Here is a 26898-nt window from a genome sequence, read left to right on the forward strand (position 1 = left end):
AGTATCTTTAAACTCCCTTATTACTACGTTATATCTCGTCTGTTTTATCCATATAATAGTGAAAAAACGTCAAGTTGCAGTTCTTTGGAGGGTTATGTGCCTGAATATGGCGGCTGCGGTGATTAGTGCAGGGTTGTACGACGGTGTCATTTAAATGGCTCATTTGTGTGACGCCATGCTGCTAGTGTGCTGGGTGCTACCAGTGATTGTCTGTCTGCATCGACAGATTTAAAAAGCGCATTTACTTTCAATAACTAACCAGGATGTGAGGCCGATCAAAACGTTGGGTTTTAAACTGGTGCTCAAGTTAAGAAATGAGTGGCGTCACTGCTGGTTTGCAAACTTTTAAGTATTTTGAAAATGTTGAACTTTTTCCTTTCGGAATTAATTTCATAATTTCTAAATGACTAAACTGTACAATTACAGTCCTGGTGTTAAAGTTGTAAACACCATTGTAACAATTACACGCTTCTGCCCAACTTATACGACATAAACAAGTCATTCATTATAAATATAGATATTTACTACTCAGCGATCTCATACAGCTCCGACATGTGATTGCTAATAAAGATTCAGACCGGATATCAGGAGACCAAGGTTCTCTAAATGACGCTTGTGTGTTGTGTGTGTGTGTCTCTACAGTCTTTAGAGTGGACCTCTTCTGTTCCGGCAAGGTCGATGGAGAGGCTGTTTTAACAGTGCAACTCAATCTGACCATCCATGCCAACAACTACACAGTGCTGAACTTCAAGAGGAGGAAAATGTGCTATAAAAGTAAGTCTCTTAATGATCAGCTGATAAGGTGGCACAGCCGTACTGAATCAGTGTCATTACTCCTCCACCTGTGGACCGTTTCCACAGCAGACGTCTTTACGGTCATCGCAGAGAAAGCACAGGTGCAATTAATAACAGTAACGATGGCTGTGCATCGTTGACGTTATTAGTAACACCTGTGCTTTTCCTGCTATGACAACCCTAACCCTATTAGAAAGTGACACTTACTGTTTTGATACTTAGATAAAATGTTTGTTTCCAAAATATATTCCACATAGAACATGGAGTTTGAGGAGAATTTGTGTGTCAGATACTCCAGCTGCAGTGAGATGTACAGGTTTTCGTATTCCGCATTCAGTTCTGTGCTATTTTCAAACAGACTGAAGATAATTACATGTGGCCAAGAGGTCTTCTTGTCCCGTTCCTCTCGGAAGCAAATTTAGTCCCCATCTTATGTTGAGCACGAGTCAAATTAGCAGCCTAAGCGGTGCTCAGAATGTGTGCTGGGTAATCCTACCTGTCATCTTGGACTGCATCTGGAGAGTTGCAGCAGAGGAAAGCTTAGCCTAGAAGAAAGCTATTTCAGGTTTGTGTCCCTGGGCCTCCGCTTGAGAGCTTGTCCTCTCCTGTCAACTGGGAACTATCAGAGTTAAGAACACTGCGAGACACAAGTCTCTCTATTGCCTTTTATCTTGCACTCTCTTGTATTTAGTTTGTACTACCTATCTGTTTGAGGACTAAGGACTATTAGAACACGTTATGAGAAGTTTGTTTAATGTTATTGACACTTCAGTGACAGTTATGTAATTGATGATTCATCTGTTCTATTCTATGCCCTTCTCTAATGAGAGGGACTACAGATTTGGAACCAGCTTTTATTGACTACAGCAGCCAAAAAAAAAAAGATCGGCGCCGATCATCATTTAGCCTTTTGGTGGTTTCAATTTCCTTTTAAGGCTTCTGCATTTTTTTTTCTTTCAACACAGAGAGACATCTTTACATCACACAGACCACATTTACAGCGTTGTTATGTCCTATTAAAAAATGACTTCTCATACTTGGCGGTTGCTTTTTAATGTGGCATCGGCCCGATTAATCGTTGGAGTTCATGAGATGTGGTGGAACTACGTGCATGGCTCTGGCTCTTCATGACAGTGGAAACTTATAAGGGCATTTTTAGTTTCATAGAGTACATAAGCGTTGTTTATTTTCCTTTGACCATTACAGACGACGCTGAATGAAGTCTGCCAGTCAGTAGAGTTGATCTAATACTTCTCCTTCCTTCTTCCTCTGTGAACAGGAATAGAAGACCCAAAGATTACCATTCCCCTCAACAATAACACTCTTCCACGACCCGACTGTAAGTGAGCTCGCCTCCACATCATGCTCTGCTGATCTCTATGTACCAGCTCCATGTGTTGTCAATCACGGGTGGCATCAGCCTGACAAGACAGCGGTTACATTAGTACTGAGGAGTCCCTCTGTATAGCAGTGCACGTTAGTCTAACTTTTCATAACCAAGGGGTATGATACCCCCCCCCCCCCCCCCCCCCCCCCACCCCCCGGAGTGGCTGTCCTCTTCCAGTAGGATTTATTCAGGCTCTTTGTGAGCCCACTGCCCGAGTAACAAAGTGCCATTAGAGGGTTGTTTCCCTTCTGCTTGGGTAGGCCCGAGGACCCTGGGGCCCTCAGAGGCTTTTAGAGAGGTGATGAGAAAAAGCTCTCAGACACTGGATCCTGGGCAGAGCCTCTACTATTCCAGGCCTCCATTAACCCTAAGTGGAGCCCTCAGTGCTCTTATAGTTTATCTCACTCGTGTCTTTATCTCATTGCCTGACCTCATATTTTTGAAGCTTTAGCTGTAATGAGGATGGTATTTTGGTGGGCCCCAGTTTCTCCTATGCCGTGTCTAACTGTTAATGTGCGGCTTGCTTTCATCAGTAGATGGCGTGACCGCCCCCACCACCTCCACCCATGTGTTCTACATAAGTGTGAGTGTCTGCTGCGTTGTCATCTTCCTGGTGGCCATCATCCTGGCCATCCTGCACCTGCACAGCATGAAGAGGGTGGAGATGGAGGACAGGTTTGTTTATTTTTGTTTGTCCCGCCTCCAAACAGAACGTAGTCTTTTGTTGTGTATATCAGTGGAGCAACGCACGCTCGTCGCACTGAGGCTGATGAAAACCAGCGCACAGCACAGCGGATTTACAGCCAAGTTGTGTGTGTCACCTGTGGAAGTTATGTTAGTATTTCCTGCTGAATGCTGGTGTTCATAGCCCAACAAGAATAGGTCAACTCCACGGAGAGGATTATATCAAGTTGAAACCTGCACTCAAACCTGCACTCAACGTGTTCCCGTTGTTCACTTCCTGTAATCTCCCCTCCAGATGGCCACGCAGGTCATCACATATCGATGTGAGCCATTGGGACAGTGGTACATTTAACATTGTACAAAGAATGTTTTCTTGCATTCCGTGGAAGTCTGTCTTAATTGAGTTGCTGTAATGTTGTTTGGCCAAAGTGGCTCGATTCGATGACATTGCATGATGGGATCCTTGTGTTGTGCGAGAATATTTTGTACATTCGTCAACTTTAGAGCCTTCTTTTGAAAAATCACTCTGGTTTCTGATCAGCATGAGGTCGATCATTAGGTTCATTATTTTTAGGACGTTTTTTAACTGCTCAGAATTAATTAGTTTTTTGTAGCATTTACGATAAAAGGAATATCTTTGGGTTTAAATCTAAAGACGTTACCTTGGGCTTTGGAAAATTGCGACGTATTATGGACCTAAAAATTAGTCAAGAAAATAATTGTCTGATTTGTCGATAAATATAAAATAATCGTTAATTGCAGACCAAGTATTTAAATGAGTCTGTAATGAAGTCTAGATTCTTGTTGGAGAGCAGTGGCTGCTTTTAAAGATCAAAATAACCCTGGTTTTATCAGAAGTGGCGATTTACACATCACTAAATGTAAACACACACACACGCGCACTAGTTCTTTTGTAGAGATTAGTTGTTGTGAAATGTTTGCACCAACTGAACACTAGGTGTAACTGTTGCACAGCTCACTGAACCTGATCACGTGTCAACACATGACCTATTAGAGCAGAGGTTGTAAAAAGTCATATGAAACATGGTCATCATATCTGACCTGACTCTTGATTGAAATGCAATTAATTAAATATGTAAACTGGGAAGGCATTCAGTTACATTTCACAATATGCCTCAAATCACAAGGGTCAGTTGGAGTGATGGGACATTCACTTGTTCATGTAATGTAGAGTAACTACATTACATGAACACTTGTAGTTCTTAAACACACCTATTTCCCCATGTTAGTTAATATAACAAAGTCAATCCTACATTTACAAAGACTTCAGCAATACTCCATCATTTTCTGAGGTTATAACTCCAGCAGCTAGAAGCTTTTGATTGGACAGTGATTTACACATGATGTTCAGTTCTAATGGTGCAGCCGTTCTAGTAAATCTACAACTTTTAAACTGGCTTGTAGTTGCTAAGAACTTAGAGAGGACTTTATACACTAATGTAGAAATGGATTTACCAATCGCTGATGCAACCCAGCCCTGGTTCCTCTGGATAACGACTCCTGGCTCTTCTTCTCTGTGTCTTTCAGTGTGAGTGACAGCGGCAGCTCGCAAGGCCTGTCTCAGCCGTCCACCCAGACCACACAGTACCTGAGGGCGGACACTCCAAACAACGCCGCCCCCGTCACCAGTAAGAGACTTTACTCCCTCTCACCGCAATAACACCCAAAGGCAATCAAGTAACAAGATGCAGCATCAGTTCACGTCTCAAGTTAAAAACATTTTTGTAGAGGTAATTACCCGTCCAAGATGACACCTAGAAGGGCTTAAGTACATTCAGGCGGATTCAGTCTCGTCTCACACTGGTGTGTGCATACTTTTCCAAATGCAATAATCGACTGCGAATGACCCAGTTAGCTGAACTAGTGTCATAAGATTGTAATGAAGAGCAGAGTCCCAGCAGTGATGTTCTGTCTTTTTGTCGCTGCTACCCTTGTGACCCATTACAGTGTGAGCGACGTGTTGATGTACTCACCCTGTGCTCTGCGTCAGGCCAGCTGTTCGGCAGTTAGACGAGCACAAGCAGTCTTTTCTATTGGAATTGATGTAAATGTAGAACACGGTGGGAAACACAGACGTAGAGTAACAGAGTTATAGTAAAGTCTGAATATTACACTCGCCTACCTGAGAACTGTGTTAGGATTTCAGCTCTAGTACATTTCCTCCAGCAGAGTTCTTTGTTAGTTGTTCGTGGTGTTAGGTGGCAGTATGATTACTCACACAGCCCTCTGTTCTCTTGGCTGGCACCCACTCTAATTATGGGTAAGTCTGTAATGTATTAGGGAGTGGAAATAACATGGCATGCTTTGCAATATAAACACCGTACTGATCAATGTTCTGTTCACCATGTGGATTCGGCCTTTTATTTACTGTGATTACAGTGTAAGTGATGGGGCTCAGGGTTGCCATGATTAAAGCCCTAGAATTCATGTAAGATTTGACTTTTTGACAAATATTTCTTTCTAAGTCAGAGGACTTTTTTCCTTCTCTCTCATCTAATAGACTGTTTAACCTTTACCTGACCACAGTACAACTTCTGCCTGTTTCACATTGTAAACCAATTACATTTGCAGAGTGTTCATGCCTGTTATACTAATATTAATCGTCTTTGTCAGTTAAATTTTAAAGGAACACATCTTGGAAAACATGCTTATTTACTTTCTAATTCTGGAGTGAGATGAGAAGATCGATGCCGCTCTCACATCTGCCTCTTAAATATATGATTCTGTGTTCACACTGTGAGCGACACATCAACAGGCTACAAGTCACCTTCAATGGAAGCCGGCGACATGAAGCTACAAACTGACACCTGTTTTGCTTTTCAGTGCTCTAAATGCCGTTAGCTTTCCTAGTGCCTCGTTCCTAGTGCAACACCATATATAGCATGTTAACTACTCATATTTAGAGGTGCTGGTAGGTAGGCCAGCTGTTTCCAGTTTTTATGCTATGCTAAGCTAACCAGCTAAGCTCCATATTTACCAGCCAAGACCCTGCCTATGTCCAATGGGAACATAATCTGCCTACCAGAACCTCTAAAGATCACTAATTAACAGGTCATTTCCTGCGATTAATCCGTAAACAAACCAAAGTGAAAGAAACTACATTTTGCCGTTTATGTGTCGGACTATTTCTTGGCTGGGAGCAGAAACTACCTGCAGTCTCCGGAAGTTGCCACACCACTGCTACAATACTGAAAAGTTATTTTGAGCCATCTTTATACACCAACACCATCAAAGTGAATTTACAAACAGAATAATTCAATGCTAATGTATATAATGGTCAGGCACTTTCCTGCCTGTAAGAATTCCTAATCCACATTTACAACCCAGTCACTCTGCTACAGTCTTAGAGAGATCCATCTTCCCCTGACCCGTTCAAAGTTTTCCTATAACATTTTCCAGAATGTTCATGTCAAAGCAAAGTATGTCGGTGAGATTTACGGGTCATTTTTCTCCAGACAGGCAGCTGTTCATACAACCTAAGTCGGGATACATCTGTAGATGTAATCACCTCATGAAATAATTATGAATTTTATCTTGATCTCCTGGGCACATTGATCTCTGTGGTTCATCTTTGAAACATCTAGAAAAGCACATCAGCTATTTATTTATTGTCCTTCGTTGCCCTCTTGTGGATACAAACCCACATCTCGCCTGTTGTGTGTTTTGTTCCACCCGCGTTTTGTTTTGTTTTGTTTCCCTCATGTCTTTGCTAAATGTGATTATTTGCACCACTATCATCCATTCGTTTTTTTATTTTTTATTACTCAATGATTGGAAGGTGGACTTGGCAAGCATGCCTGGTTTGTTTTGATGTTTTGTGTGTGAGCTGACAATGTACAGCCACAACAGTGATCCATCCATCCATTCAGGTCATGTTGTAATTTGGGTGAGCTATCCATTAAATCACTTCTTTCTCTCACTCTCTCTCCCAACCTCCACTCCCTCCCCCTCTCCTCTTGTCATCAGACAATCACCCTGGTTCTGCACCCATACTCCAGCTTGCTGCCACCTCCTTCCAAAACCCCGGTGCTCCCCCACATGAAACCAAAAGTAAGTTCCAGTGAAGCCGCAGAGACGACGTCACACTTAGAGTTATCATACTATATCGTCATCATGTAGTAATGGACATAAACACTTTAACCGTCACCATATTCTGTCCCTAGTTTTCTGAATGTAACAGTGTTTTAGATGAATACTGCACGTGGCTGCCTTTCTATTGTGAGCAGTCAGGTACAAGTACATACAGCCTTTATAGACATCAACAAAGGGAAGACTGGTTCAAGCCTGTACTGTGTGTCGTAATTTGCACAGATACTCCTTTAGTTTAAGTGAAAAGCCACAGAAAGGCCCCATCAACTAGTGCTGGAACAATTAGTCGATCTACAGACAATTGTGATAAATGAGTCATCGGTCTAGTCGTTGGTCTCTGCTTCTAGCCTCTAAGATATCGGGATTTACTGTAAAAACAGAGACCCAGGCTTCTGAGTTCTTGTGATTGAATTTTTTTTCTTTTTTCTATTTTCTAACATTTTATAGATGAACCAATTAAGTGATGTGTCACAAAAATAATCGATGAACGAATGGATAATGAAAATAATTGCGACAGTTCTTCAATAATCTAAGATGAAAGACAGACGGATGTATTTAATTTGTTGTGTGTATTCTCATTGTTTAAGAAAACACAGCGACTGTGAACACAGCCTTCATCCTAAGGTGTTTAGTGTAACTCAATGTGATGACTAACTCAGACAAAACCCCTCCACTCATCCTTCTGCACACCTAACTAGCCCTTCATCTGTTTGGCTTTTTGGCAATAGATCATGGTTAACAGTGATCTATTGCCAAGTGAGGTGCATGAGTAACCAATGAAACGCTAGTACGTTGACATTATTATAATAATAATAATAATAATAATAATAATAATAATAATAATAATGACTTTATTTATACAGCACATTTAAAACCAGAGTTTACGAAGTGCTTTGGCAGCAAAGCAGCAAAAGCAAGGCGATAATAACAAGAACAGAAAGCTCAGTGAGACAGTCGATACGATGCAAATAAACTAAGAAATAAAAAATGGAATAAAACATTTAGTAAACATTGATATGCTGACACAAAGTGAATTGACTTAAAATCTTCCCTCATCTACCAATCATATACATTGAAACAAACTGAACCAGCGTTCCAGATCTGTATGAGTATGTAAAGTGTTAATGCTAGATAAGTGATTAAATGAAGTATACTTAAGTCAGTAGGCAGTATTAATTTTAGGGTTTCTGAGCGTGCTGTTGATAAACACCATCGTCCCCAGTGCACAAGTGAATTGTTACTATTTAAAAAAAATACATACTATACCATAAAGATTAATCTAAAGCACAGCACAGTGTGCACAGTTATTATCTAGTATGGACAGTTATTATCTAGTGTGGACAAGGGTGGAATGTAACTGGTGTAAGTACATCAACATTAAGTACAATTCTGAGTATTTTCATTTTACGCTACTTTATACTTGTAATTCACTATATTTTGGAGGCAAATATTGTACCTTTTACTTCACTACATTTATTTGATAACTTGAGTAACTTTGAGAATATTACTACAAAATATACATAAATATATTGTATAGATATATTTTATTAACTATATTATAGGTCAGGCTACCCAGCAGTATATAAAGTAATTAAAAGTAGCCTTAAAATCAAAGCACTTAAATGCATCACTATAATTATATATGTACTGTTATTTGTACTTACTTTGAATGCAGGGCTTTACGTGTAACAGTATTTTGACACTGTAGTTTTCCATAAGTAAAAGATCTGAATACTTCCACCTCTGTATGTGGTGGTGGAGTACGGAGTAGGGAACCAGCACGAGTGATTCTTTGGACCACCGTCTCTGGCTGTTGTCATACGGGCCTCTTCAGGCTCTCGGTGCATTATTTCTGCTAGAAAGAAACAGCCAGGCACTACAGAAAGACATGTGCGATAGACTGTATGGTTCCCCATATGCGTTTTTCTGATTATTTGTTTTCGTAGTGTTTTGAATTAATATATTTGGACTTTTGTATTCTTTGTCATTCTGTTATAAATACATGTTTCTCCTAGTGTGACCTGTAGAGGGCAGCACTGACCTGTACTGTGTTTACACTCACTCTACAGTCACAGCAGAGATTTAACCTTTATACAAAGTAACTTTGAACTAATGTTGCAACGTCTTCATCTTTGAACTTATGTGGGATGTGTTTTTGATATTTATTTATTCATTAAAGCCCCGGATTGACCCCTCGCACTTCATTCTCACATACCAAGCTGTTAACTTGTGTTTTCTGTAGTATAAGTATCTCATGTAGCATACAATAACCAGTAGGGGCTGTTGTCTCCCGGAGGGCGATCGACTGCCATGGCCTCTGACTTAATCTGGCGGGTGCTTGTCTCCGTTCGTCCACTGTTTTATCTGCAGCCGGTCTAAGCGACTGCGCACGGCTCAGCCTGGCAGCAGTGAGCTGCAGGCCCAGTGGGTTTACAATGTGTTATCTCTCATCACTGACATGTTGTGTACCCACCGAGTGTGTTGATATAACGGGGTCATGTTTTGTTCGTCTGTGTGTGCAGACGCTGTGGGGAACTTTGTTTGTGTGTTGTTAAAAAAAAAAAAAAAATCCAAACTCTCTTCTACCTCAGACAGCCAGCAGACAGAGTGAGTACACGGTGAGGTTATGTAATGGAAGTTCTGCAATACAGGACTTTGCATGAAGTTGCGTTCATGCAACATGTGCAGGGTACTGTACATTGCTGGCTGACTGTGTTTGTCATAATTGCTGGAATTGACTGAATTCAAATGAGGATTGTGTGTGTTTTTAGAAGAAAGCCTTCTGTGAGTAAGTGGCTCAGTCATACAGTGCCTTGCATAAGTATTCACCCCCTTGGATGTTTCATCCTTTTGTTGCTTTTATACATGAAATAATGGTCAATATAATTTGGCTTTTTTGACAAGAATTTAATAAAAAAAATGAATATCAAAATGAATATCAAAGTGAAAACAGATTTTTACAAAATAATATAAATTAATTAAAAAATATATAAGGTAAAGTAAATGATTGCATAAGTATTCACCCCCTTCAGGTCAGTATTTAGTAAATGCACCTTTGGCTGCAATCACAGCACTGAGTGTGTGTGTGGATGTGTCTCACTCAGGCTGGCACATCTGGACACTAAGATGTTTCTCTATTCTTCTTCAAATCAGCTCAAGCTCTGTCAGGTTGCTCAGGGATCGGGCGTGAACAGCTCTTTTCAAGTCCAGCCACAAATTGGATTGGATTTTAGGTCTGGGCTTTGACTTGGCCACTACAGAACATTCACCTTGTGGTCTTTGAACCATTCTGTGGAGCTTTTGCTGTATGCTTGGGGTCGTTGTCTTTTCTGGAGAATAAATCTTCTCCCAAGTCGTAGTTCTCTTGCAGACTGAGTCAGATTATCCTCCAGGATTTGGCGATATTTTTCTACATTCATGTTCCCCTCTACCTTTACAAGCCTTCCAGGGCCTGCTGCTGAGAAGCATCCCCAGAGCATGATGCTGCCACCACCATGCTTCACGCTGGAGATGGTGTGTTTGTGGTGATGTGCAGTGTTTGGTGTTCACCAAACATAGGGTCTAGTCTGATGGCCAAAAAGCTCAATTTTTGTCTCATCAGACCAAAGAACCTTCTTCCAATTGACATTGGAGTCTCCCACATGCCTTTGGGCGAATTTTTTCAACAGTGGCTTTCTCTTTGCCACTCTCCCATAAAGGCCAGATTTGTGGAGTACATGACTAATAGTTGTCCTGTGGACAGATTCTCCCACCTCAGCTGTGGATCTTTGCAGCTCCTCCAGAGGTACCATGGGCCTCTTGGTTGCTCCTCTGATTAATTTTCTCCTTGTACGGGTTGTCAGTTTGGGTGAACGGCCTTCTCTTGGTAGGTTTGTGGTTGTGCCATATTCTTTCCATTTTCTGATGATGGATTCTATGGTGCTCCGTGAGATGTTCAAAGCTTGGGATGTTTTTTTACAACCTAACCATACTTCATACTTCTCCACAACTTTACCCCTGGCTTGTTTGGTGAGCTCCTTGGTCTTCATGATGCTGTTTGTTCAGTAATGCTCTCAAACAAACTTTGAGGCCTTCACAGAACAAGTTTATTTATACTGAGATTACATTTCAGACAGGTGGACCCTATCTACTAATTATGTGACTTGCAAATGTGACTTGTGAAGGCAATTGCTCGCACCAGATCTTTGTTAGGGGTTATACAGTAAAGGGGGTGAATACATATGCACTCAACACTTTTCAGATTTTTATTTGTAAATAATTTTGAAATCCATGTAAACTTTCCCCCGACTTCCAAATGGACTATTTTGTGTTGGTCCATGACACAAAATCCCAATGAAATAAATTTGAATCTGTGGTTAAACCATGACAAAATGTAGAAAAGTACAAGGGGGGTGAATACTTGTGCAAGGGACTGTAAGTGACTGAGGCTGGTTTTCCCAGCAGTAATCTCGGTCAGAGGACCTGTCGATCCCTTTCTGAAAGTGTTGTTTACCTCTAGACGTGTGTGTCTTTCCACCCTCGCAGGTTACCCATCTCTCCGCATTGAGAAGAATGACCTGAGGAGTGTTACTCTAATGGAGGCCAAAGCTAAAGTGAAAGACATCGCCATCTCAAGGGAGAGAGTCACATTACGGGACGTCTTGCACGAAGGTAGATTTTTCTCCGTCTCACTCATGCTTCCACTTTTGTATTCTCCAGAAAGGCGTCACCATCATCTCAAGAATGTTCTGCTTTCGGCTCTTCTAAGAGGAGCTGCTTACAGATTGTGTCATGCAGAGTGTTCGACATTTCTTCCTTCTTTCTGAGAATGACTCTTTATGATTCTCCTGTAATCTCACTTAGAATTGTCTTGTGAAAATAAGACAAACTACGCCTGAGGATTGCGCAGTGGTTCTCCCACATATATGAATTATTAAGAAAGAATTCCTCAAAAAAACAAATCGAGGTGCCACAAATGGAAAAGAACGATCACATAAAACCTGGAAAGTGGCCAAATCATGTGATTATATACAAACACATGTCTGATGATTCTATGTGTCTTATATTGAAAGCATGTTACGTTTTCTGAGCTGAAGGACAGAAACGTGTTGGAGTCTTACAGCCTTAAAGTGTAGGTCTCAAATGTTTATTCACAATAACAAGAGCCTTTACAAACTAAGGAGAGAAATAGCCAACGGGCTGCAACGATTAAAGGGATAGTGAGGCTCCAAAACACTCCAACTATCCCTTTAAGCCTATGATCCCTCTACCGTTTGAAGGGATGATTTTCTGTAGAAGCCTGAGATGTCGGCTTAGCTCTCTGTGTAAACTATACCTGGGTATATAATAGTGATGCGTATTGGAAATTAATAAGTAGCCTCCAACCATATAATTAGAGATGAAATGAAATGAATGCCATCTTGTTATTGGCACACCTGAGGAATGAGGTGTGTTATAAAAATGATAAAAACCTACAGGAGGGCAGCTGCTGTAACTGATCCTATTCTAATATTTGAATATTGCTTCAGATAAGTTTTGTGACCAATCACAATGTCACTCAAAACGCTGTCGTCTTTCACAGCCCAACATTTCTCTTTTTAGGAGTTTGCTTTAGATGGGCCTCGATCGTAGCTGTTTACACGACACAAGAGCCTCAGACGCTTTAAACTGTAATAAGCTTCCGCTAGCGACTGTTAACAGCCGTGAGTTGTAGCTATCGAGGAGGTTGCCAGAAACTGTTTGCAAACAGGTGCAAGAAGAATTCCAAAGCTGCTGCATGCTGTTGTTTCATCTGATGAGGTTCAACATCTCCTGATGCACAGACATTTGATTTGATTTATTTTCACTAGCTTATTAATGAATGCGGCGGGTATAAGAGGGTATACTTATTGTTTATTGACTTTTGAATCTGTGAGTCTGATTTAAAAAAAAAAAAAAATTTTTTTTTTTTTAAAGGTGACCTATGAACACAAATGCGGCCTTTTTTTTCCTGGAATGTATTCGCATGCTTCATCAGTGTGTCAGTAAAACCTTGCCATGAACCCAAAAAGGCAATAGTTTGTTCTTGCCAAGGCCAATCACATATTGACAGAGAGCCTTAGACGGTGAAGTTTCTAACTCTCTTTCTTTGGCTTTGTATGAAAGATAAACTTCACTGTTTGGGCTTCAGTTTTGGCTCCAGCAGACTCTCTCGCTTTAGACGCTGGATGCTTTTGGAGACGACTCGGCATCGTCACGGAGTGATGGGATGTGACAAGACTGTACCCCGCTCTCTGGAGCTTTGCCCACACTGGGGTTTAGTGTGAATGATGTTACAGTTACCCAAGGGTGACTGCAACACAATGGAAGTGAAAAGTGTGGGTGTTGTGTTTTTTTAAAGGCCCTCTGATGGTTTACAGCGGTTGTTTCTGTCTAGAAATTCAATGAGAGCTTGGTCAGTAGTCTTTGTTCGATTTATTACTGTAGCCTTTAATATGTTACTGTAAAAGCTGTAACTGAGCCCCTCAAAGGATGTTTCTTTGCTTGTGCCGTGGCTCCAGGGACGACGATGTTGATGTTCGGTCACCGGCTTTGGTTCAAACTGAAATATCTCTACTTCTGGATGGGCGTTCATTTTCCAACCCTTACTGTGGTGATGGCCTGACTTTTTAACTACTGCCACCAGTATGTCAAAAATTACATTTTGTCCAAAACTGTAGTTTAGCACCAAATACCTGCAAAACAGCCTCTGCTATGTTTAGTGCTTTAGCTTTACAGAGCTGGTGCTACTGACACCTGACCTGTTCGGTCCGGTTGCCCGTCTGCTGTGGTTATCTTTGGCTGGTGTGAAAGCTGTCAATCGAACTCTGGCGTGGAACAAACAACCGAACCGAGACCTCCTGAACAGATGAGTCTGCTGCGGTTTGGTTGCGGTGTGAAAGCACACGGACCAACCACAGGATTTTATGACGGCCGACATGGGATTTTAGTGGGATTTCAAAAGCTAGTAACTAACTACTTATACATCCGTCTGCTGATCGTGAAATCTGTTCAGGAAGCGATCTTATTATTGATCTGCACAGCCATGTACTATATGACCGATTAATGCCATTCAACACGTGTGCAGGTCAGCGCGGGTATGTCCCCGATTAACAGGTCAAAGCTGTTGAAACTGCTCTGCTTGTATCCGACTCTGTGTGCTTGTCAGTTCACTAAAAAGAAGAGTGACAGAAACCGTAATAAGCCCCGAATCATTGGTACACAAGAAGCCTCCTGTTCCATCCTGTCGCTACCTGTCGAGGCCAAAAAACACCGCCGCCGTACGCCACGCGTCAAAACAGCTGCTGTTATTCATTTTTCAAGTCAATTATTTTCGTTAGTCATTATTCCTAACGTGCTGTCGATGTACAGTCTAATAATGGGCTATTCATAATGCTTATCATTTCTTGTTGAGCTCTTTGAGAACATACCGTACTTGGACTCATCAGAAGCATTAAAAGTGCTGTATAAACTTCTGTCAGTCACCGGAATGTTATTTCACCACGTGGGTCATGATGATGCATGATGACAGGCGCCAAAACGGTCCAATCAACGAAGTCTGTATGACTTCATGTTTACTTCTCTTGGTTAGTTTGTAAGCAGGCACTGTGAACAGGAAACCGGACCAGAACTAAAATGCAACAATGGATCCATTTTTTCCCCTTGGTCCAAACAAACCCATCTACAGATGTGAAAACAGCCTCAGGCCATCGTCTACGTTGAACCCTCGGCCTGTCCTCTACGTCGAATAGATCAACAGCTTTATTGCTTCTGTCCTATTCCAGATTATTGGACTTGCTATTTGCTCGGCAGTGAATGTGACTCACGTTGATAGATTGTGAAAAATTGTACTTTGTATGGGTGCGGTGATCAAACAGGTCGTGGACAGCTGTTTAGGCTCCATGACAGCTGTACCTGGAGACTTAATTTGGCCTTGTGTAACCGTCGCTGGAAACTTCCCTTTTGATTTAGCTTTTTTCTTTTTCCACATCGGTGTTTAGCTAGTCTGTTAGATTTATGAGAGTCTTATTTTGGTTTAAAACACATCCTCTTGACAGGTCTTGTTTTTATCATAACCTATCCTGATTTATACTATATTTTCAGTGTGCTCCACAGCCACCTGCAAGTAAACACACTGGCAAACATCTGTACTTGCGAATCCATCTGACTTGACTTGATGTGTTCCGTCCACATACATCAGATCCTACATACACAATTCCATAAATAAATATTAAAAACTCGAGAGTCAACGGCAAACACGAGACAAGCGAGGCCATGTCTCAGAGGCGCTTGAACTCTGACTGGGTTGTGTTGTTTGGGAGCCAGCAGGTCCAGACAGGCTCGACGGAGAAGGTAGGGGCGGGAGGGAGACAGTTGAACACTAACCCTGTTGTTGTGCTTTGACTCCTCTCCTGTCGAAACACAAGGCAGAGTTCGCCTCGGGGCTCAGATTTCAAATTTTTTTTTTCTTCTAAGTTTATGTTGATGGTTTATGTTCTTGAATGACATTTTACCTCAGTAAAGTCCTGGAGCAACGGGGTGACAGTTTAGACAAAGGAGATGATGAACGTGCTCACTTGGCCTTTCCACGTCCTATATGTTCTCCGATGTGATGAAAGGTCCTCTGAGCTCCCCGTGAATGTCTTGATTTGTCTCTCGTCAGCGAGACGAGAGACAATGCTGCCTAACCCCCTTTTTCAGAAGCATGTCCACCTCTGTCCACAGATCAGCCGGGCACCCTGACCTGTGAGCGAGGTGACATTTCTGTCTCTGAATGCGGCGCCTCTGGCCTCGTCTTTCCTGCCCTTTTTCTCCTCAAATAAAAAAAGCGGTGGTTTGTTCTTTAACAGGCACGTTCGGGCGCATCTTCCACGGCGTGCTGCTGGATGAAAAGGACCCCAGTAAGGAAAAGCAGGTCTTTGTGAAGACGGTGAAAGGTAGGTGCTCCCATCCCCGCTGCAATGCACGGTTGAATGCACAGTTGTCAAAGAAATTCAATATATTGTCAAGTCAAGTGTCAAGTTTTCCCACCTCTCATTTTTAATGTGCAACTCAGCTACAGGTTTTTTTAAGAAGGGCGCTGGTTGGGAAAGAGATCGCCGAAATGCCAAAATGTGATTGTAATGAGTCGTTGGACTGAAACACAGCGATCCAGTAAACCGGCACACGGACTTGACAGTTAATGAATTATACTCTTTGCTCACACTGCAGGGTTTGCATGTCAGCTTCTTTGTCAGCGGCATGTGTCGGCTTTCTCTGCCAGCTGCCTTCTGACCCCTGCACTCTCCCATGTTTACTCAGGGAGGGGTGGATACCACTCTGCGAACAATATCCCCATGCCAGTCTCGGCTCTTGTTAAACTCTTTACTTCCTCCTCATGCGTCTTTTTTGAGGAAAAGAACAATGCCGCTCCCATAAGTACCCGACGATGGCAAAGCTGCACACGCAGATTAAAACAACCGGACCTCAGTGAGCTTGGCACAAGTCGAGTTTCCCTCTGAAGTTTCCCACTACAAATAACTGTTGGCAGAGGAAACGTATACCAATCAAGCACTACATGAGAATGCAGATAGTGTATCCTCACCTTTGCAACTTTTGTTACTGCTCAGGTCACTCTATGCCACATTGCTCCATTTTTAAAATCTGATTTTGTGTCTGTTTTCAAATGGTTCAGATCATGCGTCTGAGGTGCAGGTGACCATGATGGTGACTGAAAGCTGCAAGCTTCGTGGACTTCATCATAGGTGAGTGGAAGCAAACACTAATCACTGTGCTGTTTAGTTTTTTTTTGTTGCATTTGCCTTTTGTTTGATCAAACAATCTAAATAGCTTTTAAGATTTTAAGAATAGAATAGAATAGAAGAAAATTTAAAAACAAAATGCCAAAAACGCCACATAACCCCAATGTGGTATGCATCTTAGACCATCACTTTACCATCACCGTTGACCACTTCAAGCTGTCAGAGTAGCAGTAAAGAATCCGTCCCTGTGGTCGTCTTCTAAATGTCTCGGTGTGAACGCTGATGAAAGAACACATTTCTACACACAGAGCACAAACTGTAACGGACTGTGAAGGGAACAAAACGGGTTTTCCAACATAGATGTAACACTCACAAATGACTCGCTCGTGACTTTTATAATACAATCATTTATTTTTTAAATGATCACACTCTGAATGCATTGATTTTAGTTTAACATTACAGTAGCGTTAGCATAGCTTATTTAGCCCCATATGTATCAGTAGGCTTGGTACTTCATTTTACGTAGATTGTCGTCACGTCGGCCCTCTCCTTCCTCTTTCTCCTTTTTGAGTTCAGTCAAGTTGATATTCGCTGAAACTTCCTCTTCCACAACAGTTTGGATGACCCCCCCCCCACACACACACACACACACACACACGCGAGCTAACATGCACTTCCATCTTCCAAGAATCCCTTTGATGTACACATGTACCTGAACAGTATGTGCAGCCGTGTTACACGCCGTTCCTGTTTCTCAGTCGGTCTGTCTGTCTGCACTCAGAAACCTGTTGCCCATAAGTAACGTGTGCACAGAGGACGGAGAGAGGCCCATGGTGCTGTTGCCTTTCATGGCTTGGGGGAATCTCAAGCTGTTCCTGCGGCAATGCAAGCTCGCTGAGGCCAACAACCCACAGGTAAGCATGCATATTCACAAAAACAAAAAACACTTATGAAACCATTAAGATAAACGCCTCAAATGTAAGCCGTGTATGGCATTGCACCGAGACTTTTATTAAGCTGTAAAAGTGAATCCCCCAAATTGGAAGAAAAGTCTGATTCGATCCAAGAGTCGCGCCTGAAAGAACGTTTTGTGCGTTTGCAGCAATCAACACAAAGTTCACACCAACCAGTAACTACTGTTTACCCTGTTATTAGGACTGTTGATATAGTCATGAAGCCGGTGCTCAGGGCAGAGATTTTTTTGCATTATGTGTAGACAATCGGGCTTTTGTACACGTTAACCCCGGGGAGTCTTAGATGTGCTTGGCAAAGCCACAGCACAAATTCAATCAATCAGCTGCAAAATACAGATGTAGCAAACACTCTGCAATCACAAGACGAAGCTTGCCATACATTTGCATTCGTGAAAAATGGCTTTGTACAGTTTCAGGTAACACACATCAGCACCTTCGTTCTCTGCAATCTCACTAAGTACTTTTGGCAGTTGTAGGAGACAAAGACATAGTTGTTAAGTTGCGCTGTTGCAATAGACATCGACCTATAAATCAGAGGTGCATCAGTGCATGGGAGATACAGCACTGAGGGGAAGGGGAACATCTGGTTTGGGAGGTAAAACACTGAGGAGGAGGAGAAGAAAAGAAAAATAGGTGTTGACCCTATTCACAGTTTGTACTTTTTCCGCTGACGAACCAACTGTCTGCAGGGTGGATACAGAGATCCGGACGGGTACCACGTCTCAGTTTTACTCAAGGTTGTTGGCATAAAATGTTCTTTTCTCCGTCCACTGATTGCCAAGACTTTGTTTTCCTGTGTTTGTGGGATTCATTAATTTAAGTTGTATCACACTGTCAGATAAGATTAAACAGCCTTAAAAAAATCTCCCGTGTGTGTCCGAGCCAGGGATTGTGTGGTGGAGTGAATTGGATCGAATACAAAAATATATACAGATAATGTGTGTGAAAAAAAAAACAATCTGGTCCCCCTGGTTTCTTTTAGTGCTCCTTGAGGCATTTGCAAGATTCTGAAAACACTTTATTGAACTGTTTAGCTGCGAAATGAGCAAGTTGTTTTCAACATACCGACCGGGTCACAAACGAAACACAAAACAAACTTTATTTAATGTCGGACTCCCACTCAAACCTCTCAGTAAGGGATTTTCTTTGTCATTTAAATCAAATTTACTCTCTGTCTGTTTGACAAATTTCCCCTTGGGATGAATAAAGTATATTTCTATTCTATACACAGTTCAGCAGTGTCAATGATGTCATTTTACATTTCAACACTAGTGTCATCTCTAGCTTTTGTACCGCGAACCAAAAAATAAGAGTCTGCAGCCACTTAAGCCGTTCTGTGAGGCTGTACTTGAGCACAGTGAAGCATTAACCTCAGCAGCATGGTTGTATAAAGAGAAGATGTTGTTCATATGAAAGTTGCGCATGAGGCCCAAAAACGTTAGCCTTCCTTGGAATAGAATTACCTGGATCTTCCACACTGCTTCCTCATCCATGAAGCGCATACAGTAACCGCACTAGCGTTTACTTTAACTCCGCCTCCCAACTGCTCGGCTATTCGGCTATTGGTGTATTTTACAACTTCCAGGATAAGGGCGACATAAGTGTTCGTACTGGAAAGTTGATTAACTTCAACAGAAAATCTCCGCTGAGTTACAGGCATCTTTTTGTCAATGTAAGTCTATTGGCAAAAGTCTTTTTGGGCGAGTGACGCGATGCCATGAGGAGCTGGAAGTTGTGATTACAGGGTTTGGCCACGATGTCAAATTTAGCTTCAAAGCCGGGCGCTCTTCCTGAGTGCACGGTCAGCATGCAAATATGCTCACAATGACAACGCTAACATGTTCATCATCTAAGTAAAAACAATCTAAGTTTATCATGCTAACATATGCTAGATGGCATTAAATGTAAAAATGTAAATCAACTTTTATTGATTGTACACAGTAACCTTTAACTACTACACAGCGTCCCGAGGGCCAGTTTGTGGGGGTCAAATCCTTGCTCAAGGGCACCTCGGCAGTGCCTTTTCAGCCTTACTCTTGCATTTAAAGTCTGAAATAGTCTTTGTGATGTTACTCCCAACTTTGCCCCGAGTCAAAGGAAATGAGAATAATTTGACACAGAAGACCAATTTCACCGCAGCAAAGTCAGGCCATCTGTGTTCTCCTGTCCCCACTCCCTCCCTTTGTTGTGTTTTTCCTGTCTGCTTCTCAACTGCACATTGCCTCTCTCTCTCACTCTCACTCTCACTCTCACTCTCTCTCTCTCTCTCTCTCTCTCACTCTCTCACACTCTCACTCACTCACACAGGCGGTCTCTCAACAAGACTTGGTTTACATGGCCATCCAGATCGCATGTGGAATGAGCTACCTGGCTCGCAGGGAGGTCATACACAAAGACCTCGCTGCCAGGAACTGTGTGTAAGTGTCCCTGGCATTCGCCCTCAGTTCTTCTTTCAGTTGATTTGGTAGTAATGTAATTACTTACAACACTTGTGTCTCTCTCGTCTCGCCCACCCCCCACAGCATTGACGACAACATGCAGGTGAAGATAACAGACAATGCCCTTGCCCGAGACCTATTTCCCATGGATTACCACTGTCTGGGGGATAATGAGAACAGGCCCGTCCGCTGGATGGCCCTGGAAAGCTTGGTCAACAACGACTTCTCCAGTGCGAGTGACGTGGTAAGAGCTGCTTGATAAGCAGTTAACTTGCAACAACAACCGTCCAATAGATGGAGGATCTGAGGACAGTGTATCCACTGTAAAAACCTTTCCATGCCTCTCAGGAGTTCTTATGCCTCCGCATCCTCTCGTGAAAACGATACCTCAGAAACGCCGGGAGGGAATGTCTTCAAATTTGCCACAAACTTTCCACCTGGACTCAGGAAGGGAGGTGTTGAGCACCATGTGTCTCTTTCCTGTCTCAGGATAGCGGAGCGGGCGCGGCGGAGACAGTCGGGAAGCCCGACAGATCCTTAGAGAGATGACTCGGATATCAGCCAGACATGCTCCCACCCCTCTGAATTCCTCTTACCAGAATCCGCTTTATTGGCTCCGGTTTCCACTCCGCTCTCAATGGTCACATCTCTCTCTCCCCCCCCCCCCCCCCCCCCCCTCTACACTTACAGTTAACAGAGCATTACCAACCAACTAAGCGTTAGGGGAAGTCCAGACAAGTACCTGGAGCTGTGTAGCATCATCCGAGCATCACACATGCCAGAGTTACGCACATCAGTGACCCGTAGCCTGATGTCTGTGGTCACTACTCGAGTGACTTATTGGCATGTTTAGCCCTTGTGGGGAATGTTGGCAGTGGCCTGGGCACCGGTGTTGGAAACAGGGTGGGTTACTGTACATCATGTTTTTTTTCCTTCCAAAGAAGCCCACCCATCACTGCGCCCCGCGTCCTCAATCACTCCCTTCACTTCCTTTAAAGGTTCGGTGTCACCGCGCTAAAGGTTAGGACACACTAACACAACAGAAACCTGCTCTGTGTTGTGTTGTATTGTGTTCAAAAGTCACGGTCAGGTTGGTTTTATTTCAGATAACGATTAGCCGAGTCCTGAAATAGAGTGGTGCAGGGATGACTGTGACTATTCTTGTAGGCCAACCACAAAAAGAAAATGGGATTTTTCCATCGCATTTTGGATAATTGCAAAAAAAAAATAAGTTCTGTGAGAAACAACTTTATGACACGTTTGGTTCAGCAAGATAATCTCCACAAAAGATCACCACTTTTATGACTTTTTTTTTTTAAGTGTGAAAGCAATCGCCGGGAGTAGAAAACTAACGTTAGGCTGTAAACAAACTATACCCTGATCACATGAGTGATGATGTTTTGTAGTCTTAATTAGCCACTTGTTTTTTCAAGACACATAAAAGCTTCTAAATTCGTGAGAGGGGTGTTTACGTTATGTTGTAGAACAAAAGTTAAAATCTCTTCAGCTTGTGTTAACCACAGACCTTAATATTACCAAAAACACATTTACAAAGAAGAAAATGATTTTGATACGAGGGAACCAAAAGTGCAAAAATGCTGACTCATTTCCGGGGTTTTGGGACTCATTCCACTCTTCACCAAATAAGTGCTGCGTCATCACCTATCGTGAACTCTTTAGTTTGAACAGTGACCTCAGACACGGGTCAACATTAAGAGTAACACGGATATGGGAACACCTCTCTTCCTTGTTTCCTCCCGAAGGGTCCGCTCAACAACACACGCAGGGCGGGGCCCTCGCTGACACGGGGCCCTTGAACTCTCGGCCTTCCTAAACAAAACGGCCACCCGACTGTTTACGTTCAGCCGCTCAACAAAACACTTGGTGCAATGATTCACATTCCATATTAAATGTTTTTTACATAATTTCCTTGCATTGTTCCCGCGGAACATTTTTTTGTATTTAACTGCACCGCTGGCTTTCCACACTCTGAATAGAAAGCGGTCGTGTTCATCTGGTGTGATGAAGACGCATTAAAAAGACAAACGGCTGTTTAGAAAATGAATGCTCAGCGCTTTAATCAACAGCGCCTGTTGTGTTTTTTCTGCAGTGGGCCTTCGGAGTGACGCTGTGGGAGCTGATGACTCTGGGTCAGACCCCCTACGTGGACATCGACCCTTTCGAGATGTCGGCCTACCTGAAGGATGGGTACCGAATAGCACAACCAATCAACTGCCCAGATGAACTGTACGTTGACTCACAGAGCAAACACCACATTTTATTTTAGAGAGACGAAACGAGATTTGAGAAAATAATCTGCTGATTAATCAAGAATGAAAGTCGGCGTTAGTTGCAGTCATAATCAGAAGTATGTGAGATCAACTTATTTTTTGCACGATAATTAAAATAAATATCAAAGGGAGAAATAAAAAGAGCAAAAACAATATTATTAATAGAAAAAGGAAGTAATCAAGGATCAACAAAAACAGATATGGTCAGGTATTGACTTTGAGAAACAGCAGTCGATAAACCTTTACAAGGCATGTTAAAACAAACACAATGAACCTAAAAATACATTTTATCAAAACAGAAGTATCATCTTCTAAAGTTTCAACCAAAGGGAGTCTGAAAACACTGATGGATAGATTGGCCAAATCATGTTCATTAAATGTACTAATAAGCAGTTAATCATTTTGTGACATGCCTGAACTCTGGCTCATCCTTGTCATCGACATAAACGCGTGATGTAAGTTTATGAAGCGTGTCACAGCAGGCCAATCAGATAGAAATGTTGAGTTGCTAAACCTTAAGCTTATCACTGGCAGCCTGAACTTTATGAAGACATTATTATCTTTCATTTTCACATTTTAATCAATATTTTTTTCACAAATTTCAACGGAACACTCTGTTCAAAATACTGCCCTTTATTTTCATTATTATGTTCATGTTTGGTGATTCACAGCCCTGCCATCTCTTTCCACCGTCCTCACTTGCTTTTCCCAACATTAAAACCTTTTGTCTCAAATCGGGATGCGTCGTTTAATTGTACACTTAATTTTTTATTATATTTTAGTGTGGTCAACCAATCATCTTTTTTTTAATAATTAAGGAATAGTATCCGTTCATGTCTGAGCTTCAGAGACACTAAATCCATCATATATGCTTTGTAAATTATTTTTAACCCACCAAAAAACACACGTGTGTGCTGGAAAACCCACGGGAAGTTTTAAATATACACAAAGGCGTCGGGCAACAATCGTCTGAAATCTGTTGGACCGCTGAACACGGTTTCCTTCTAAATACAATGGTGGTGAGGTGACGGCTTCCTTTCCCAAATTATTAGAGGTGGCAAAATATATGTTTTAGGGGAATGCGTTGATTAATAAAATGATTACATCTCCCTCGTTTGTATCAGCGCTGGACAGGCAGCTCCTGTTTCAGTTTGACAGCAGCTCTACATCACCCTCACTCTCTCTCCCACTGCATCCTGTCTCACACACACACACAACTAGTCATTGCATGTAAAATAAATACACATACATATATATTTATTACGGGGTTAATAATACCAGAACAAACTCAAAACAAAAACATTGTAACGTCTTCCACTGTCTACATTTTTTCTTGTAAGTTGAGTTATTTCTCAAAATATTACCCCCCTCACCTGGCTCCGTTTTCTTTATTTTTATTTTCTTTACCTACAATGCATCCAGAACGGCCAGCGTGACCCTGAAGTTGCTGGTGGACAGACATTTGATCCCTCTGTGTTGCAGGTTCGCGGTGATGGCGTGCTGCTGGGCCCTGGACCCGGAGGAGAGGCCCAAGTTCCAGCAGCTGGTTCAGTGTCTCACAGAGTTCCACGCGGCGTTGGGTGCTTACGTGTGAAGACAAGCGAAGGACTTCAACACTGAAGGCCGGTGGACGCTATTCATAAGGAACACGTGTATGAAAACGTGCCTTATCAGACGAACGAGCAGACTTAAGTCCTGATGATTTTATTCTGTACAGTTCTTTTTTGGAGTTTTTATATAGTTGAATTCCCTTTTTACAGCATAGCAAAGTAAAAGGACTCTTTGTTGAATATTGTTTCGTCTGCTTCGAAAGCGTCTAGGAATGGCAAACATGGTGCTCTTTCCTTGCATTCCCGGACATTTACGCGCCAGCGGACACCTTTTTTTAAAAAAAAATTTTTTAAAAAGAACAATTGAAGCCTCTGACAACCTGGTTTCAAACACAGTATTTTCTACAGTTTTGTAACTTAGTGAAACAGCGTCAGTTGTAGATGTGATGTGGCTGAGAGGAAGCGGAATGATTTAGGTACCAAAGTAGACTCGAGGGCTTCTGTCGTGTAACCACACTGTCGAACACGCTGCTCCACTCGGTACGAGAGGCCTCTGTGGTTCGTTCACGGTTTCATCTGGACGACTCCGTGGATCAGACGTATGGACGCCACAGCTTGGACAAGAGCAAAGCTACTTTTTCTTTTCTAACAACATCCGGACTGAATTTTGGACACCGTTGTTATTTGAAAAGCCACCACCTTCTTCCTCTTTTGTACATTTTTATCACAACCCCCAAACAGATCTATTATTACGTCTCTATTTTATAAGCTTGATTGTTCTGCGTCAGAACACAGCCCTTCACAGGATTTGTTTTTTTTATGACTTTATGGTGAGTAACTAGAACACAAATAATCACTGTGAACACATAAAAGCTGCCGACCAGCTCGGTCTAATCGTATCCTCACACCTCTAACATCTTTGCGATGTGTCTTTATGGTCACTGCATGTTGAATTAAGGTTGTTAAACTGCTTCCCGATTTCATATCCACAAATTAAATGGGATCTTTTAAATATAGAACGTCTACTTAATTTTATTTGATTTTTTCCTCCACCTCGGTATCGCTCGCTGAGCACAACGGCTCGTCTTTGTTTTAGGGAGAACACCTGATACCTGATGTTTGTTTTGTACCACGAAAGCCGCAGTTGAAGCCGAGTGTTTTGGTACGAGAATGTTTTTCTGTTTCGCCTGCAAAGCTTCAAACCACAGGGATGCCTTTTGCCGTTCAACCTTCCCGCTGTTAGAAACAAAGGAGCCAAGTGTTGATACTCAAGTAGCTGTGTTACCAGAAATCAGCACCCACGTGCATGTAATGTAAGAACAATGTTATGGATTCTTCTTTTTCTCAGTATCCAATCAAGCTGCCTTTGTTTAGCTTCTTCAACTTTCGGCTGAAGTTGATGTCATACGAAACGCTGCGATTCTTCTCGCTGTTGTCATGGAAAGTTTAGCAAAATCGAATTTGTGCAGAATCCTTTAAGTCCTCGCTCTTACATGCAACCAATGTATTTGTAGCAGGCACTCTGCAGCGGGTCTGCTGCAAAACGTTGGGAGGGAAAATCCACCTCAAAATCACTTTTGGATATTTAAAAAAATATATATATATTTTTGTTTTGTTTAAATTAAAACCAGTGATGGACAATATTTGTTACTTTTATTCTGTGTGGGTTTCAATGTCAACCTGATAAATTTGTTCACTTTTTTTCACATTTTATGGTCTTTCACTCACACATTCTCTCAATTTCGTGCCTCTATTTTTAGTTTTTTTTTGTGGTGGTGCAGTGTTGGCATTTCTTTGGATAACCAGCTAAACGTCAGTGGTGTGAAGACGACATCCTGTCATCGGTCACAGTGTCACAGCTCTGCACCGTCCTACCGTTTCCTCCCCAGCAGCAGTCATAATAGACAGTAATGCAATGCAGCCGCAGGACGTGTTGAGTAAGTGGACGTTGTTGTCACCAGACTGTTGTGTCACCACAGCGTGGGCTTTACTGAGTAATCTAAAGTCTGCAGAGTTACATTCCCACGTCTGACGGGGTTTTCTGAATTTACTTAAGACACACGTATCCAGATAACTGTAAATGACTGTCAATAACTGTTCCATTTAGAAGAACAGGCCCCTGTTCATACTTGTAGCATCGTATAAAAAAAAAAAAAATTGGTTTTCATCCTTCAGAGCTTTCAGCCGAGTGTGACTCACCTTTTGGATCTGCCTTTTGTTATTCTCATTCTGACATTTTCACACTGCTGTTTATTTTATTTTATGTCTACTTGCATGTAATTTAATCGTGATACAACTCTGAAAAGGGACGCCTCTTGTTCTCAACTTTCGATTGGTTGAACCATAATGTGACTTGGACACACTAATATTGTCCTTAATGTCTGGGGGGTTAAAGCTATGGTAGGTAATCTTGAGAAACTACCAAAAGTACAGTAGATGTAAAAAAAAAAAAAGATAACGAAAAATCCAATTATTACATTTGGGCTGAGTGAAATCATTGGACGGGCTTTTTTTTTGTCAGAGCAGAATGCAGAAGAGACTTTCAACAAATACTACAAATGTTTTTTTTTTTTTAAAGATTACCAACCCTGCCTTTAATTCACGGGCAACGCTTTCTGTAAAACCCATATCAACATTGTATTGTAGTCACGTGCGTAATACATCACAGAGCTGCTATGATCCTTAATAATGTATGGGGATGTCTCACAACAGCAGTTTTTATTACAAGTATGATCCTAATAGTTGAGCTCAATTATCACGTTCGCTCTCAATCACTCGATTAATTTCGCTCTGATGTTTTCTGTATATCGAGGTGATTTATGACCGTGACTCATGACGGGTGACTGTTCACTGCTTGCGTCAAGTGCAGTAAGCGTGCATAGATAATGTTCAGACAAACAGACGGGTAACAGCAGGCCAATGCCCGGGCCTT

General features: G+C 42.0%; 1 protein-coding gene across 3 annotated transcripts in view; it reads left to right on the plus strand.

Annotated features, from left to right (window-relative positions):
* Positions 1-25607, plus strand: part of ryk (receptor like tyrosine kinase) — a 37684-nt gene extending 12077 nt beyond the window's left edge. Inside the window, exons 4-16 of one of the 3 annotated variants that reach the window (XR_012947761.1) lie at positions 643-774; positions 2075-2134; positions 2716-2857; positions 4415-4515; positions 6854-6937; positions 11501-11626; positions 15823-15909; positions 16647-16716; positions 17495-17627; positions 19995-20104; positions 20210-20369; positions 20615-21028; positions 22236-22373. Coding sequence is in view for 2 of the 3 variants with exons in the window: in XM_076079157.1 (XP_075935272.1) it covers positions 643-774; positions 2075-2134; positions 2716-2857; positions 4415-4515; positions 6854-6937; positions 11501-11626; positions 15823-15909; positions 16647-16716; positions 17495-17627; positions 19995-20104; positions 20210-20369; positions 22236-22372; positions 23899-24010 (1454 nt within the window). In the remaining variant the exon portion in view is untranslated. Of the gene's footprint in view, positions 1-642; positions 775-2074; positions 2135-2715; positions 2858-4414; positions 4516-6853; positions 6938-11500; positions 11627-15822; positions 15910-16646; positions 16717-17494; positions 17628-19994; positions 20105-20209; positions 20370-20614; positions 21029-22235; positions 22374-23898 lie in introns of those variants that run through there. The other 2 variants (XM_076079157.1, XM_076079158.1) reach the window with 2 other exon arrangements.
* The last annotated feature ends 1291 nt before the right edge of the window (positions 25608-26898 follow it).

This window comes from Anarhichas minor, unplaced genomic scaffold (genome assembly GCF_050575085.1).
Source record: "Anarhichas minor isolate MPS153535 unplaced genomic scaffold, ASM5057508v1 ptg000071l, whole genome shotgun sequence".
Lineage (NCBI taxonomy): Eukaryota > Metazoa > Chordata > Actinopteri > Perciformes > Anarhichadidae > Anarhichas > Anarhichas minor.